A 15,462-nucleotide genomic window follows, 5' to 3' on the forward strand; every position below is an offset into this window, starting at 1 on the left:
GTCTCGCACCATGTGCGACCCCTGACATCTAAAACACCGACCTGAGAACGGCCGCTGTTGTTGCATGGTAGGCTTCTGTACGTCTTTCTTCAGTCGTCGTCCATCTTTACACACCTCCGTCACCGCCATCGCCTTCCGCCCTGAGTGTCGCATCAACACGCGGGCTTGAGTCACAAGTTCGCTCAGTGCCATCTTTTTAATCCCAGGCAATCGTTGTAGGTGAATCCCTACATCGTCGGGGAACCCATTTACAAACGTCAGTCGCGCTGCTCTCTCCAGCCCTTCTCCTGTAAACCCAGCCAGCATCGCTAACCTTCGAACTTCTGCTGCATACTCATCCACCTGTCCTCCCGTCCATCTGATCGTACCCAGCTTAGCAAAAGCTGTGTATTCACACGCTGTGTAGGCATCCCGCAGACGTTGCTCTATCTTTTTCTTGCTCAGGCGTTCCTCCTCGTCCATCTCAAGGTATAGCGTCAACGCGCTCCCTTCTAAATACAGCGCCATAAGACTTGCCACATCGCTTATACCTTGCAGTCTTGCCACCAGTCTGATTTTACGCATCCAGGCCACTACATCGCCTTCACCATTAAAGGGTCTGATGATGTCGCTGGCGATCCTGATTTTCGCTGCCATCGTGGCGATGACTTATATGGAGTGCCGAAATAGCTTATGGTGTGCGCGAGAGATTTGAAATAAAAGAACCTACCTTCTCTTCGCTCAGATGGAGACCCTTCAGTGGTAACGGATCCTTCGACACAGCCCGACCTGAACGCTAGAGATAGCAGCTGCTTCTCCCAACCATAACAATGTGATCACCCGTCTTAACTCCACGACGACCGGACTCGAAAAGGCAGAACGATCCGCTCGCTGCGCGCGCGTCACGGCTGCCCCTTCTGGTCAGATCCCCAGCTGCTAACGTCATCCCACAGCACTTACATAAAATGATGTCATTAAATAACGACTGCATTAAATAAATTTCTACTGAAATAAGTGTTGCAAATTTAAACCTCCGTTCGTCAGTTATATATAAACATATGCAGTAATACCTCACTTTCTGAGGACCTGCTTTACGCAGTTTCAGTCTTTAATTAAAAAAAAAAATTAATTGAAAAATCTGTGCATGAGATGGAACAGATCTTAATCCAGCTCCCTATACCTATTTCTTTACTACCCACAAGGGGCTAAACACAAAGAGGACGAACAAGGACAGACAAACGGATAAAGTCGATTATATCGACCCTAGTGCGTAACTGGTACTTAATTTATCGACCCCGAAAGGATGAAAGGCAAAGTCGACCTCGGCGGAATTTGAACTCAGAACGTAACGGCAGACGAAACACCGCTAAGCATTTCGCCCGCTGATTTCCTGTTTTATTTAACAGCAGGTGCCACGCAGTGGGACTGAACACGGAATCGTGTGGCTTGAAGGAAATTTCTTTATTTCATATAATTTGCCACAAGGGCATCACACAGATGGAAGCTTTGCGGGCTGGACACGGACATTAATGAGATGAATGATAATGATGCAAAAATGATGATGATGGGAGAAGACGAAAAGCGCCCGCAGACTTCCGCTTCTCTAAAACATTGTTCTTTTTTCCTTTTTCCCCCCAAAACACAATGAGGCAATAAAGAATTCTTTTCTCTTTTTTAAATCACACTGAGGTTATAAACCTCGTACATTACACAAAAAGTCACATATTTCACATTTTGTTACCCGGCCGACCAGTATCCTTGCTTCATTGAAGCATGTACTCGGTTCCAGGCCGAACCACACAGCCCTATATCTGTAGGAGTCCCCCCGGGAAGGAATTCATGATCCTGCACAGATCACTATCCCATAGAACCTCACCTCCGCAGCCACCTGCGAAGGCCACTCAGGGTCCTCCGTGAAGGAAATTTCTTACCACACAGCCACGCCTATTTACAATAAACATCTCCCAAAACAATAGACATGCGACTTAGAGTGATATTTCTTTATTACCCAGTAGGGGCGGCACAGATAAAAAAAAATCACAAGACATTGGGGACATAGAACAAATTAAAATTATGGGAAATGAATAAATGAAAATGATAATATGAAAGCGATGCTAACGGCCCAATGCGACTTGGAGTGAATTATCGCAAGAGAAGCATGTGCGTGCGCACGTGCGTTTGCGCGCAATTAATGCATTTGTTATTTAAATAAAGAATTACAATAAACAACGATTACTGAAAAAAATTTAATAAATATCAATTGATATGTAATATTCTAAGTTATCTCCCCTACAAATGACGCCGAGCACCATGGAAGTAAAAGAACCGGATTCGGGTACCGTAACGTTTTATTTACGATTCATTTACGTTCCTTAAGGCATTTACCATATGTAATCACAATTACGTGTTCGTTGTCGTTGTTCATGTTCTACTTTCAAATGATTTCCCCCTCTTTTCGCTTATCTCTCAATGCATTGCACACTTTAAGCTAATTGCTCGCCTACGCCTTAATTTTTTTTGTAGAACTTGACAATTTCTAACGAGTGGGGGAGGGATTCCTTTAATGCAAGTTACTTCGTCTAACTAGAAAATAACTATCGAATCTGTTTTGTTAATTCATATCCCTGTTAAATTAAAACAAGCTAAAATAAATTCGCGGGTAGATCGTTGGTGTTCTGCTCCGCGATGGGTGAATTTGGTAAACAACAACAAACTTGTCTTGCGTCGGTAACCAACTTGATATGGCGGGACCGTGTCCGGGAATTTGTTTCATTTCGTAGATTTATGAGATCTGTGTCAGTATATACGTGTGCGCGCCTACCGTCTTCGTTATCCACCCCCTTTTTTTTTATATATTAGACACTAATATAATCGTTATATACACCACCTGAAAGGTATTTTCTGTAAGTTGTAAGAAAGTCGACTCTACTCTCTTTACTCTTTTACTTGTTTCAGTCATTTGACTGCGGCCATGCTGGAGCACCGCTTCCAATCGAGCAACTCGACCCCGGGACTTATTCTTTTCTAAGCCCAGTACTTATTCTATCGGTCTCTTTTGCCGAACCGCTAAGTTACGGGGACCTAAACACACCAGCATCGGTCGTCAAGCAATGGTGGGGGGACAAACACAGACTCACAAACATATACACTCATACATATATACGACGGGCTTCTTCCAGTTTCCGTCTACCAAATCCACTCACAAGGCTTTGGTTGGTCTGAGGCTATAGTAGAAGACACTTGCCCAAGGTGCCACGCAGTGGGAATGAACCCGGAACCATGTGGTTGGTAAACAAGCTACTTACCACACAGCTGTTAATTATCCGAAACTTCCCTCTCCCAAATTCTTTTCCCATCTAATTCCAACATACTTGGAGTTTATATCATCTGGAAGTTATTTGTAGAAAATTTCACTAAAAAATATCTTTCTGAAAGTTATGAGGAAACAAACCCTGTGGTGGTGGTAGAGGCATTCGTCTTTGGTGTCTTTCACTTGTTTCAGTCATTAGACTGCGGCCATGCTGGGGCACCGCCTTGCAGGAAACTTTTAGAGGAAGGAATCGAACCCAGTACTTGTTTTAAGGCCTGGGACTTATTCAGTTGGTATCTTTTGTCGAACCACTAAGTTATGGGGGGGGGGCGTAATCACACCAACAGTGGTTGTCAAGCAGTGGTGGGGGGTAAAAATGCAGACACAAAGACACACACACATACACAGATATATATACGACAGGCTTCTCTGAGTTTCCTACCAAATCCACTCACAAGGCTTTAGTCAGCTCGAGGCTTTAGCAGGGGCCATTTACCCAAGGTGTTATGCTGTGGGACTGAAACCAGAACCATGTGGTTGAGAAGCAAGCTTTTTAACCACACAGCCACGCCTGTGTACGGGGGAAGTTGACCTAATTTCAATGTGTTCGAGGAATTTGACATAGTTTAAATGTGTGGCTGTACTGTACACATCCTGAGTGGGTTTGAAAATTGATCTGGTTTCAGTGAATGTAGGAAGCTATTTGAATGTTGACTGGAAAGTTTTACCAAATTTCAGTGTTTCTGATACCCAGATTCCTCTTCCTTCAGATAATCTCGCCAACCCATGTATAATGTATGGTTACCATGTGTCTTCTCTACAGCAAGACATCTGTGCTTGTCACTCTAAAATTCTTTAGCCTCTCAACACCTAGCATAAAGCCACCTTTCTTTCTACTGGAACCCTACTTGGTTGAGGGAGTTTTTTTCTTTGTCTTGTGAGTTACTTGGTCACTTCACAAACACCTGTCTCATTAAAAAAGCATTAAAAAAAAACTAAATACAGTGGAAGCTCTGTAAAGTGGTTGGCATTAGGAATGGCATTGAACTGTATGAAGCACGCCAAAGTAGTCAGACACTTGAGCTAGACACTGTCCTTCAGTTCGTTGGATCCTGTCAAAACGTCCAACCCATACCAGTATAGAAAACAGACATTAACCCTTTCATTACTGTATTCATTTTGAGACACTTTGTGTTTCTTTCTAATTTTAAATATAACAAAGAATTTAGTACAATAACTTAATTATCATTAAGCTAGTGTTAGGAACATTAATTGTGACTAAGATTTGATGGAAGATTTTAATTCAAAACTTATGAAAATAAGACATTTGTACTACAGAGCTGGAGGCGGTTCCAGCCAGGTTGGTAATGAAAGGGTTAAATGATAGTGGTAATGATGATAATTAGGACAGCGACATACATGCACACACCTCTCAAATCACATCCCATGGGATTTAGTGGAAATTTGTAACATGTTGAGTGACAACGAAGAGGCTCTGTTGTTGGCTTGTAGTCAAGAACATTTTATCTGGTGGGATTTGAAACTCATATTTATTGCATTGCAGCTGACTATAATAATAATAATGAAATTATTGTATACAGTGCTCAGATGCACCACAACTTGTCAAAAGTGCGTATAAAGTATATGCGGTAATATACAAATGTCTAGAAAGTGAACAGTGTATGTGTATGGAGGGGAGAAAATCAGGTGTAGTGTTGGCGAATCTCAGGAAGCATGGAAGTTTTGAAGGATGCAGTGCTCCGACAACTAACAACAATGCCGGCAGTTTGTTCCATGCTTCAGCAACTCTCAGCGTGAAAAAATGTTTCCGAAAGTCATGGGAGCTGTGCTGTTTTCCGACTTTGTAATTTAAACATGTCCACGGGTGTTAGACAGGTGGATTTTGAAAAGGTGCTCAGAGTTATTGTTTGTAAGATGGTTAATAATTTTATGGGTGTCTGCCAAGTTAGCTGCCAGACGTCGGAGTTTCAATGTGTCCATGCCCAGGGAAGTAAGGCGTTCAGAATATGTTACCAATTACACCACAAGATGCCTCCACACTTGTCACTGAGCTGCTACATTTCCCCTCCCACACTTATTTATTCTTTTATTCTCTTGACTATTGTACCTGTTTCAAACATTTCATTTATTTATCTGTACCACACCCTGATTTTAATTTGCATACTTTCTCTTTCTTTCTGAGCTGGTTTTTCTAGCTTTTTATTTAACCTCTGTCCATATAATTGATTGTCACTTAAAGTTTTCTGTTAATTCTAGTACTGTTGTTTATCTCTGAAAGCCTTATTTGTTACATTACTCCATGTATGCATTGCTCCTTGTGTGGTCGAGTCAATGAGGAAATGTTTAAGTACACCATCGCAGCAATAAAACTGACATAAGTCAAAAACAAAGCCTATCTGTATAATTTGATTTGCTGGTATTAGTAACTAAATCTCTCTCAAATCATACAAGGATATATTGGATAATGTTGTCATAGCCTATGATCAATAATTTTGAACATAGAACTGCTAGATCAGAGCTAACTTGAAGCTAAAGAAAACAGGCTGTCCATATTATATTACAATTATAGAAATAATTGGTAAATGATATCGATAAATTTTGTTTTTAGATTTGGTTTGCAAGATTCTTTATATGAGTTTGTGTGTTGAAGCATATTCTGTTGTGCCTGGGGAGAGTCATTTTCTTTTTGTGCCTTATAATGTAATACACCCACCGGTAAAATTTCCACTTGAGACTATTGAAAAGGTTGCAAGACGCAACGAAAATTTTAGGAAAATAAAAATAAGAAAAAAGTGGAAATTTTACTGGTGAGTGTGTTACATTAAAAGGCACAAATAGAAAATTACTCTCCCCAGACACAACAGGATATCAATACAGTTAAAGCATATATAAAGGGTGTTTCAAAAAATCTGATATTTGAAATGTAAATATTACAGAAACTACATAGTCAAAGTGTATGAAACTAAACAGGCTTAGCCCTTTTGTTACCAACCCGGCTGAAACCGGCTCAGGCTCTGTAGCACAAATGTGTAGGAAGATAAATGGAAGCAGGACATTGCCATCACTAATGATCACTCCAAACACCATGATGTTGACTGGATGTTTGATTTTTATCACTCTCGGTACATGTTTTGTCCTTGATGTCTTGGGATAAAAATTGGCCCTTTCTCATTTTGTATGAGGAATACCGAATGTCTTCATGCACTGCCTGTCTGATAGAAACTCAGACACAACCATGTCCCTGTCGATGGACCTGATTGATTTGGAGGGATCGTTGTCAATCATGGCCTGGATCTCACCAACAAATTCAGGAGTTCTTTTCTTATCAGAACGATCAAAGTGAGTTTTCCAGGCTGCTGTACCTTTGTAATTACCATTAGATTCATCCAATTCTTTGCAAATCCTCAGCACTGCCCTCAGATTGACACCCAAACACTCTGAAACGTTTGTACTGGAGCTTCCAGCACGAATGCCAAGCAGTAAAGCATATCACTTCCAAATTTCTGGCAGAGTGAATTGCATTGTGGTACTGTTTTTCCCATAGATGGTGCCCAACTGACCCTACCATACTGTGTAGTCAACAAAATCGAAAACAAGCAATGTGCAAGCGTGAGATTAAAAATATAAAATAATGACAATTTACCAATCACACCTTGTATATTATTTTCATTATCATCATCAACATTTAACATTTGCTGTCTATGCTGGCATGGGTTGAACAGTTTGGCCAGGGCTGGCAAGCTGATATGGCGTGGTTTTTACAGCTGAATGTCCTTCCTAACACCAACCACTCTGTGAGTGTAATGAGTGCTTTTATGTGCCAGTTGCGTGACACCAGTATCTGCCATGACTATGATTTCATTGCCTCTGTGAGGCCCACTGCTCAAGAGGTACTTGATATGTGCCACCACCAGCACTGGTGCTACTTTTGCGACACTAGCATCGGCCACAGTGCCTCCATGAGACCCAACGCTCGACAGGTGGCGCTTACATGCCACTGACATTGGTGCCAGTTGTGTGTTGTTGTTTGTTCCTCCTCGAGCCATGCCTGGCTCATAAGGGCCGGTTTCCTGGTTTCTTGGCGTATAGGTTCCCCACCTGGATGGGACGCCAGTCCATCGCAGGTGAGCTGCAAGATGCAGGAGGAAAGAGTGAGAGAAAGTTGTGGCGAAAGAGTCAGCAGAAGTTCGCCGTTACCTTCTGCCGGAGCCATGTGTGGAGCTTAGGTGTTTCACTCATAAACACACACATCGCCTGGTCTGAGATTCGAACCCGTGATCCCTCGACCGTGAGTCCGCTGCTCTAACCTCTAGGCCATGTGCCTCTGCCAGTTATGTGACACCAGCTTTGGCCACAAATATGATTTCACTTGGTTTGATGGGTTTACTCAAGCTTGGCATAATGCCAAAGGTCTTGGTCCTTAGTCATGGCCTCTGTGAGGTCCAACATTCGAAGATTATGTTTCACCCGTCATCTCATATCTTCCTGGGTCTACTTCTTCCATAAATTCCCTCCACAGTTACAGATCAGCACTTCTTTACACTGCTCTCCTCATCCATATGCAATAATTTTAAATTATTAATTTAAAAAAAATATTAGGACAAAGTTTTTAACGATGTTTTAATTATTTTTTTACAATCTGGTAGGCTTTGTTCAGTTTGACTGTGCAAATGTCACTGTGCATATATATATATATATATATATGTCTGTGTCTCTGTATGTCCATGCATGCATGTGTGTATGTGTGTCAAGCCTTAATTACATCAAAATTTTACTTCTGTTGTCCATGCTGCCATGGGTTGGATGGTTTGACCAGGGCTGGCAAACTGAAGGTTGCACAAGACTCCAGTCTGATTTAGCATGGTTTCTACAACTGGATGCCCTTCCTAACACCAGTCACTCCAAGTGTGTAATGGGTGCTTTTACGTGCCACTGGCACAGGTGCCATTTGCATGATACCAATATATGCCATGACTACAATTTACCACATGTTTATATCTCTCTCTCTCTCTCTCTCTCTCTCATTACAGTTATTACAACCGAAGTTGATCTGTTTACTGTCCGAGTGAACCTGTCAATGCCAGGACTTCAGGTGAAGAAAAGTTTCATGAAGTTTACGAAACCAAAACCACGTAATGCAAAAGTCACCGTCAAATTTGAAGGGAGGTTTGTATAAACACGTCTCTCTGTCTATACTCTTTACTCTTTTACTTGTTTCAGTCATTTGACTGCAGCCATGCTGGAGCACCGCCTTTAGTTGAGCAAATCGACCCCGGGACTTATTCTTTGTAAGCCCAGTACTTATTCTATCGGTCTTGATACGCCAATTGAATGCCAGCTAGCTGTATGTGATTGGTCAGAGATTTGGACAGTACTCGTGTGTATGTGTGCACGCACGCAGCTGTATATACATGAACTAGCACTCGGTGTTGCCGGGTCATAGTGCTAGTCGTAAATACAAGTTTTTCTCAAAAATGCTAAGAGTAAAAGATGTTTTATATGACACATTCTACCAATGTCCGAAGTTTGAAAGTGTTTAGTTGCAAAAAATCATTTTTTAAATCTGTCGGTCAAAAGGTAAAGACCCATAAAATTAATTACTAGTCATGTACTTCTTGGTAAGGGTAAGATGTATGATTCAGTGGTCAGAGTATTTGGCTCACAATCATGAGGTAGCGAGTTCAATTCCTGGACCAGGCTGCGTTTTGCAAGACACTTTATTTTCACGTTGCTCCAGTTCACTCAACTTATTTACCAATCCCCCATAACTGCTGGCCTTGTGCCAAAATTTGAAACCATTATTATTATGATTCAGGCAGGGAGTGGGCAGAATTATTGGTACACTGGACAAAATGCTTAGTGGCAGTTCGCCTGTCTTCACGTTCTGTGTTCAAATTCAGCTGAGTTTCGCTTTGCCTTTCATCCTTTTAGAGTCGATGAAAGAAGTACCAGTTGCATATTGGGTTCAGTGTATTCATCAAGCCCCTACCCTCAAATTTTAGGCCTTGTGCCTATAGCAGAAAGAACTATTACATTGTTGTTGTTGCTGTTGTTGTCTTTTGATTATTTGTTCAAAATCCCTAAATAATATTTGTTTGTTTTATTTCATTTCTGTTAAATCCATCAGACAGCTTGAAGTGAACGTCATAATGGAAGAGAAAAATGTGAATTATCAGTTCAAAATTAAAAAGTTACCAGGACCAATTGTCAATTGTACTGAAGAGGTCAGTTTATTTTAGCCAAATAAAGTTTCTGTCCTTTTTTTCAGATGAGGAAATAAATATCTCGAAGAGATATTTATGTCTTCTTTTTATTTCTGGCCATTTGTTTTGGTTTTTGTCCAACACTTGTCTACCTGTCACTGTCTACTTGCATATTACTCACTGTCCATCTGTCACCGTCTCCCTGTTTCTGCTTATCATCGACAATCTGTTACTAGCCATCAGATCTGTATCACTGTCTATCATTACCCAGTTATTGTTTAACAGCAGCTGATGAAGTGCAAAGACACAGAAATCCCAAGTCAGCGATTCCACCACCACTGCTGGAGCTTTTTCGGCTACTGACGTACTTCTGTGCTCTCTAGTCTATACAAGAAGCATTCTCAAGATGAATTCTACAGTTTTGTGGCTTTCGATACTATATCCACATTAGTAAAATATACAAAAAGCTATTTTGAACAAATATTGCTTCCAACGCTAATAACAAATAAATTCTCTCTCTCTCTCTCTCTCTCTCTCTCTCTTTCTTTCTCTCTCTCTCTCTCTCTCTCTCTCTCTCTCTCTCTCTGGTGCAGGCATGGCTATGTGGTAAGAAGCTTAATTCTCAACTGCAGGATTCTGGGTTCCATCCCACAATGTTGCATTTTGTGCAAGTGTCGTCTACAATGGCCTCAGGCCAACTGATGCCTTGTGATTGGATTTGGTAGATGGAAACTGAAAGAAGCTTGTCGTATATTTATGTATATATTTGTCTGTGCGTCTTCATGTCTGTGTTTGTCCTCCACCACCACCTGACAACCGGTGCTGGTGTGTTTATGTCCTCGTAACTTAGTGGTTTGGCAAAAGAGACTGATAGAATAAATATCAGGCTTTAAAACAAAATTAGGCCCTGGAGTCAACACATTTGCCTAAAAATTTTTCAAGGTGTTGCCCCAGCATGGCTGATGTCTTAGAAATTGTAGTTGTGGCCGATGCCAGTGCCACCTGACCGGCTCCCCATGCCGGCGGCATGTAAAAAGCCCTATCCGAACGTGGTTGATGCCAGTCCTCCCCACTCCAACTGGCTTCTGTACCAGTAGCACGTAGAAAGCACCATCCAAATGTGGCCAATGCCAGTGACGCCTCACTGGCTCCCATACTGGTGGCACATAAGAAGTACCCACTACACTCTCTGAGTGGTTGGCGTTAGGAAGGGCATCCAGCTATAGAAGCACTGCTAGATCAGATTGGAACCTGGTGTTGCCTCCTGGTTTTCCAATGCCCAGTCAAACCATCCAACCCATGCTAGCATGGAAAACGGACGTTAAACAATGATGATGATGATATATATATATACTCTTTTTTACTTGTTTCAGTCATTTGACTGCGGCTATGCTGGAGCACCATCTTTGGTCGAGCAAATCGACCCCGGGACTTATTCTTTGTAAGCCCAGTACTTATTCTGTCGGTCTCTTTTGCCGAACCGCTAAGTGACGGGGACGTAAACACACCAGCATCGGTTGTCAAGCAATGCTAGGGGGACAAACACAGACACACAAACATATACACACACATACATATATACGATGGGCTTCTTTCAGTTTCTGTCTACCAAATCCACTCACAAGGCTTTGGTCGGCCTGAGGCTATAGTAGAAGACACTTGCCCAAGATGCCACGCAGTGGGACTGAACCTGGAACCATGTGGTTGGTAAGCAAGCTACTTACCACACAGCCACTAATATATATATATATTATATATATATATATATATATACACACACACACGTTTTTGAGGTGCATATATATGTATTTCATTGATACAAGTTAATGGACAATGCCATGCAAATTTATAACTGCATTTAATATGCGATCTCCGGTTGTTGAGTCCCATGGAGACAATGACATGTGGCCGAGTCTTTTTGCAGTTTACTGTGCTTGAGAGGAGACTTCAGGCAAAGTGAAATCATGGTTGTGGTCTGTGTCGGTCACATGTAAAATGCACCTGTGCTCCTGACATGTAACAGGCACCCGGTACACTCTGTGGAGTGGTCGGCTTGAGGAAGGGCATCCAACCATAGAAATCAAGATAAACCAGACTGGAGCCTGGCACAGCTCCCCAGCTTACCATTTCCCATCAAACCGTCTAACCCATGCCAGCATGGAAAATGGATGCTAAATAATTATGATGATGGTGATGATGATGATTTCTTGCACTAACGAATGTTGTTTAACATTTTTTGTCTTTAATCTTTTACCTGTTTCAGTCATTAGACTATGGCCATGCTGGGGCAGCATCTTGAAGGCTTTTAGTCAAAGGACTCAACCCCAGTACTTAATCTTATTGCGAAGCCTAGTATTTATTCTATTAGTGTCTTTTGCTGAACTGCTAAGTTGCAATGACGTAAACACAACACTAGTTGTCAAGTGGCAGTGGGTGACACACAGACACAAACATACACACACACATACATGTAATATTGTTTTATTTGTTTCAGTCATTTGACTGTGGCCGTGCTGGAGCACCACCTTCAATTGAGCAAATCAACCCCTAGTACTTATTCTATCAGTCTCTTTTGCCAAAACGCTAAGTTACAGGGACGTAAACACACCAACATCGGTCGTCAAGTAATGGTGGGGGAACCAGCACAGACACTCAAATATGTGTGTGTATGTGTGTGTGTGTGTTTGTTTGTTCCCTACCCACGATCACTTAGTGGAGGCACATGGCTAGAGCAGCGGACTCGCAGTCGGGGGGTCGTGAGTTTGAATCTCAGACCGGGCGATGTGTGTGTTTATGAGCGAAACACCTAGGCTCCACACGGCTCCGGCAGAAGGTAATGGCGAACTTCTGCTGACTCTTTTGCCACAACTTTCTCTCACACTTTCCTCTTGCATCTTGCTGCTCACTGGTGTCCCGTCCAAGTGAGGAACCTATACACCAAGAAAACCGGGAAATCGGCCCTTACGAGCCAAGTATGGCTCAAGAAGGAACAAACAACCATCACTTGACAACAGGTGTTGGTGTGTTTACATCTCCGTAAAGTAGCGGTTTGGCAAAGGACACTAGTAGAATAAGTACGGGTTTGAGAAAATAAAATATAAAGTCCTAGGGTCAACTCATTCGACTTATAAATCCTTCACGGTGGTGCTCCAGCATGGCCGCAATCCAACAACAGAAATGAGTAAAAGATAAAATGTAATGGGATCTTTTCGGTTTGAACGGCAGTTTTTTCTAGCGGTGTCGTATGAAATTGTCACCCATAATTATGACCCTAGTATCGATCTATTGCATTTCGATCTGTTTTAGGGTTAGGGTTAGGGAAGGGTATCTTTTTTCTTCAGAAATGTAATGGCCGCAGCCTTCGGGCTGAAACATTTTTAAGGATTTAAGGAAACCCAATCTGCTTCTTAAACGAGGGACATATTCATACGGCACAGAATGTTTTCACCTCAATAGACGTAATTGGTTGAAATTGCAGAAATTGAAGAAAAAACAACAACAAATATCTTACAAACTATAGAATTTTCTCAATAAAGCCAAGAGAAAAAGATGTTGGCGATCTTTCGTCTCTAGTAGACTTTTCCGTCGATTTCCGTAAAAAAAATTTTTTTTTTTACATATGGGCTTGCGGGAACTTTTGAAGTAATATACGTACATATACACATACACCGAGTAAAAAATTTCAGTTATCTCTTTCTTTCACACATTACTCTGTCTCTTCACACACACTAACAGAAGCACTTCACTTACACAACATACTGTCTGTACCCACACCCCATCAAACACTCACATACATGTACATCAATGCTTCCCATGCACGGTAACTTCAAAAGAATTTCCCTCGTCATACAATCGCTTTCTCTTAGTCTCTTTCGCTGTCATTACTTCAAAAGTTCCCGCAAGCCCATATATAAAAAAAAAAATTTTTTTACGGAAATCGACGGAAAGGTCTACTAGAGACGAAAGATTGCCAAGATGTTTTATAAACACATTCTACCAGTATACGAAGTTTAAAAGTGTTTAGTAACGTGGAAATTATTTAAAAAAAAAACTGCCGTTCAAACCGAAAAGATCCATATAGTGAACTACACAGTCTCTCTCTCCACATCATTCTTCTTCTTCTTTCACAGTCGCTCACCTAATTGTTTCCGTACGTTTATTTTCTTTCAGTGCGAGAAAGACAGAGTAATTCTTACCCTGACGAAGGAAAACGAAGAATCTTGGGTAGCTTCCCTTGAGAATGGGCTGGAAACGGCAACATAAGCAGCTTGAATGTCTTAACCAGCGCTGATCGATGGAGGAACAGAATACGTCTTATCAAAACTAACTATCCCTAGCTCTGTATATCTATACATATGTATGTATGTAGGTATGCGTGTGTGTGTGTGTCTGTGTGTGGTAATTGTTAAGTTTAGTTATATCAAATAAAGATTAAGGGGGAGATAACTAGTAAAGGGACATACATAAGGGTCAACATAAATACCAGATATTATTTACTTTGGAATTGATCAGAATGGCGCACGTGGAAGAACCCGCGGGAACCACCATTCATTATTCCTGAAAATTGAAATCCTCAACTGTGAATCAATCCTGCAATGTCACCCAATTAGCCGAATCACGAGACAAGATTCTTCAGTGGTTGGCACGGCGTCGACTAATAAATTTATACTCGTGCGAAAATTGGGATCTTTTCGGTTTGAACGGCAGTTTTTAACATAATTTCTAGGTAACTAAAAAATTTAAAACTTCGTATACTGGTAGAATGTGTTTATAAAACATCATTTTCTCTTGGCTTTATTGAGAAAATTCTATAGTTTGTGAGATATTTCGTCTTTAATTTCTTGCATTTCGGCAATTTTAACCAATCACTGACCGTCTATTGAGGTGAGCCTAGTATCGATCTATTCAATTTCAATCTATTTTAGATTTAGGGTTAGTTAGAGTTAGGGGTGGGGGAAGGGTATCTTTTTTTTTTTTCACAAATGTAAATAAACCCAATCTGTTTCTTAAACGAGGGACATATTCATACGGCACAGAATGTTGTTTACCTAAATGGACGTCAGTGATTGGTTAAAATTGCCGAAATGCAAGAAAATAAAGACGAAATATCTTACAAACTATAGAATTTTCTCAATAAAGCCAAGAGAAAATGATGTTTTATAAACACATTCTACCAGTATACGAAGATTAAAATTTTTTAGTTACCTAGAAATTATGTTAAAAACTGCCGTTCAAACCGAAAATTGTAATTGTAATTCGCTACTACAGTATTTTTTTTTTTTAACAGTAAGCTAACTTATGTATGGCCCTTTACTAGTTATCTCTCCCATAAAGTTTATTTGGCGGTCCTATACAAGGACGATGTTGGTGTTGTTTAAGCCCCCAGAAAAAAACATCTTTTCCAGCTGGCTATCAACACAAAACCTGTTGGTAACCAGCTGGAAAAGATATCTTCCTGGGGGGCTTAATCAACGCCAACATCGTCCTTGTATAGGACCGCCGCATTCTGTTAGCAAATAAACTTTACTATTCAGGACTTACTGTAAATCCCTCGCTGTGAGATTTAAAACAAGTTGTTTTTCTGCCTCTCTATCTAACTCTCTCTCTATATATATACACGCATTTTTTCTCTCCTTGTTTCTTTTCTGTGTATCTTTCTGTAGAAGAGCGTAGGCTCGAAACATAAAAGACTTGTTCTATTTCTATTCCTGAGCGCCATTCTAATACAATTGTTTGTTTGTACTCCACCTGCCTTCGTCTTTTGTTTATTTTCGTAAACCTTCCCGTTATATATATAACTATCTCAAGCTCTGTATGTTTATATACATTTTTATACATAAATGTGTGTGCGTGGTGTCTTTGCTGATTTTACTAAGTATTGCTGCTGAATATTGCTGACATTTATGGTTATAGCACTTCAAATTATATCTTGTTATCTGAAGACATTTA

General features: G+C 40.9%; 1 protein-coding gene across 1 annotated transcript; it reads left to right on the forward strand.

Annotated features, from left to right (window-relative positions):
* Nucleotides 1–2,173: 2,173 nt before the first annotated feature.
* On the forward strand, nucleotides 2,174–14,311 carry LOC115224394. Its single transcript, XM_029795286.2, has 4 exons — nucleotides 2,174–2,314; nucleotides 8,341–8,476; nucleotides 9,438–9,534; nucleotides 13,684–14,311. Exons 1-4 carry the CDS (start codon nucleotides 2,275–2,277, stop codon nucleotides 13,774–13,776), a joined length of 366 nt encoding a protein of 121 aa, XP_029651146.1. The 5' UTR covers nucleotides 2,174–2,274; the 3' UTR covers nucleotides 13,777–14,311.
* Nucleotides 14,312–15,462: the final 1,151 nt, after the last annotated feature.

This window comes from Octopus sinensis, linkage group LG25 (assembly GCF_006345805.1).
Source record: "Octopus sinensis linkage group LG25, ASM634580v1, whole genome shotgun sequence".
In the NCBI taxonomy this organism is placed as follows: Eukaryota; Metazoa; Mollusca; class Cephalopoda; order Octopoda; family Octopodidae; genus Octopus; species Octopus sinensis.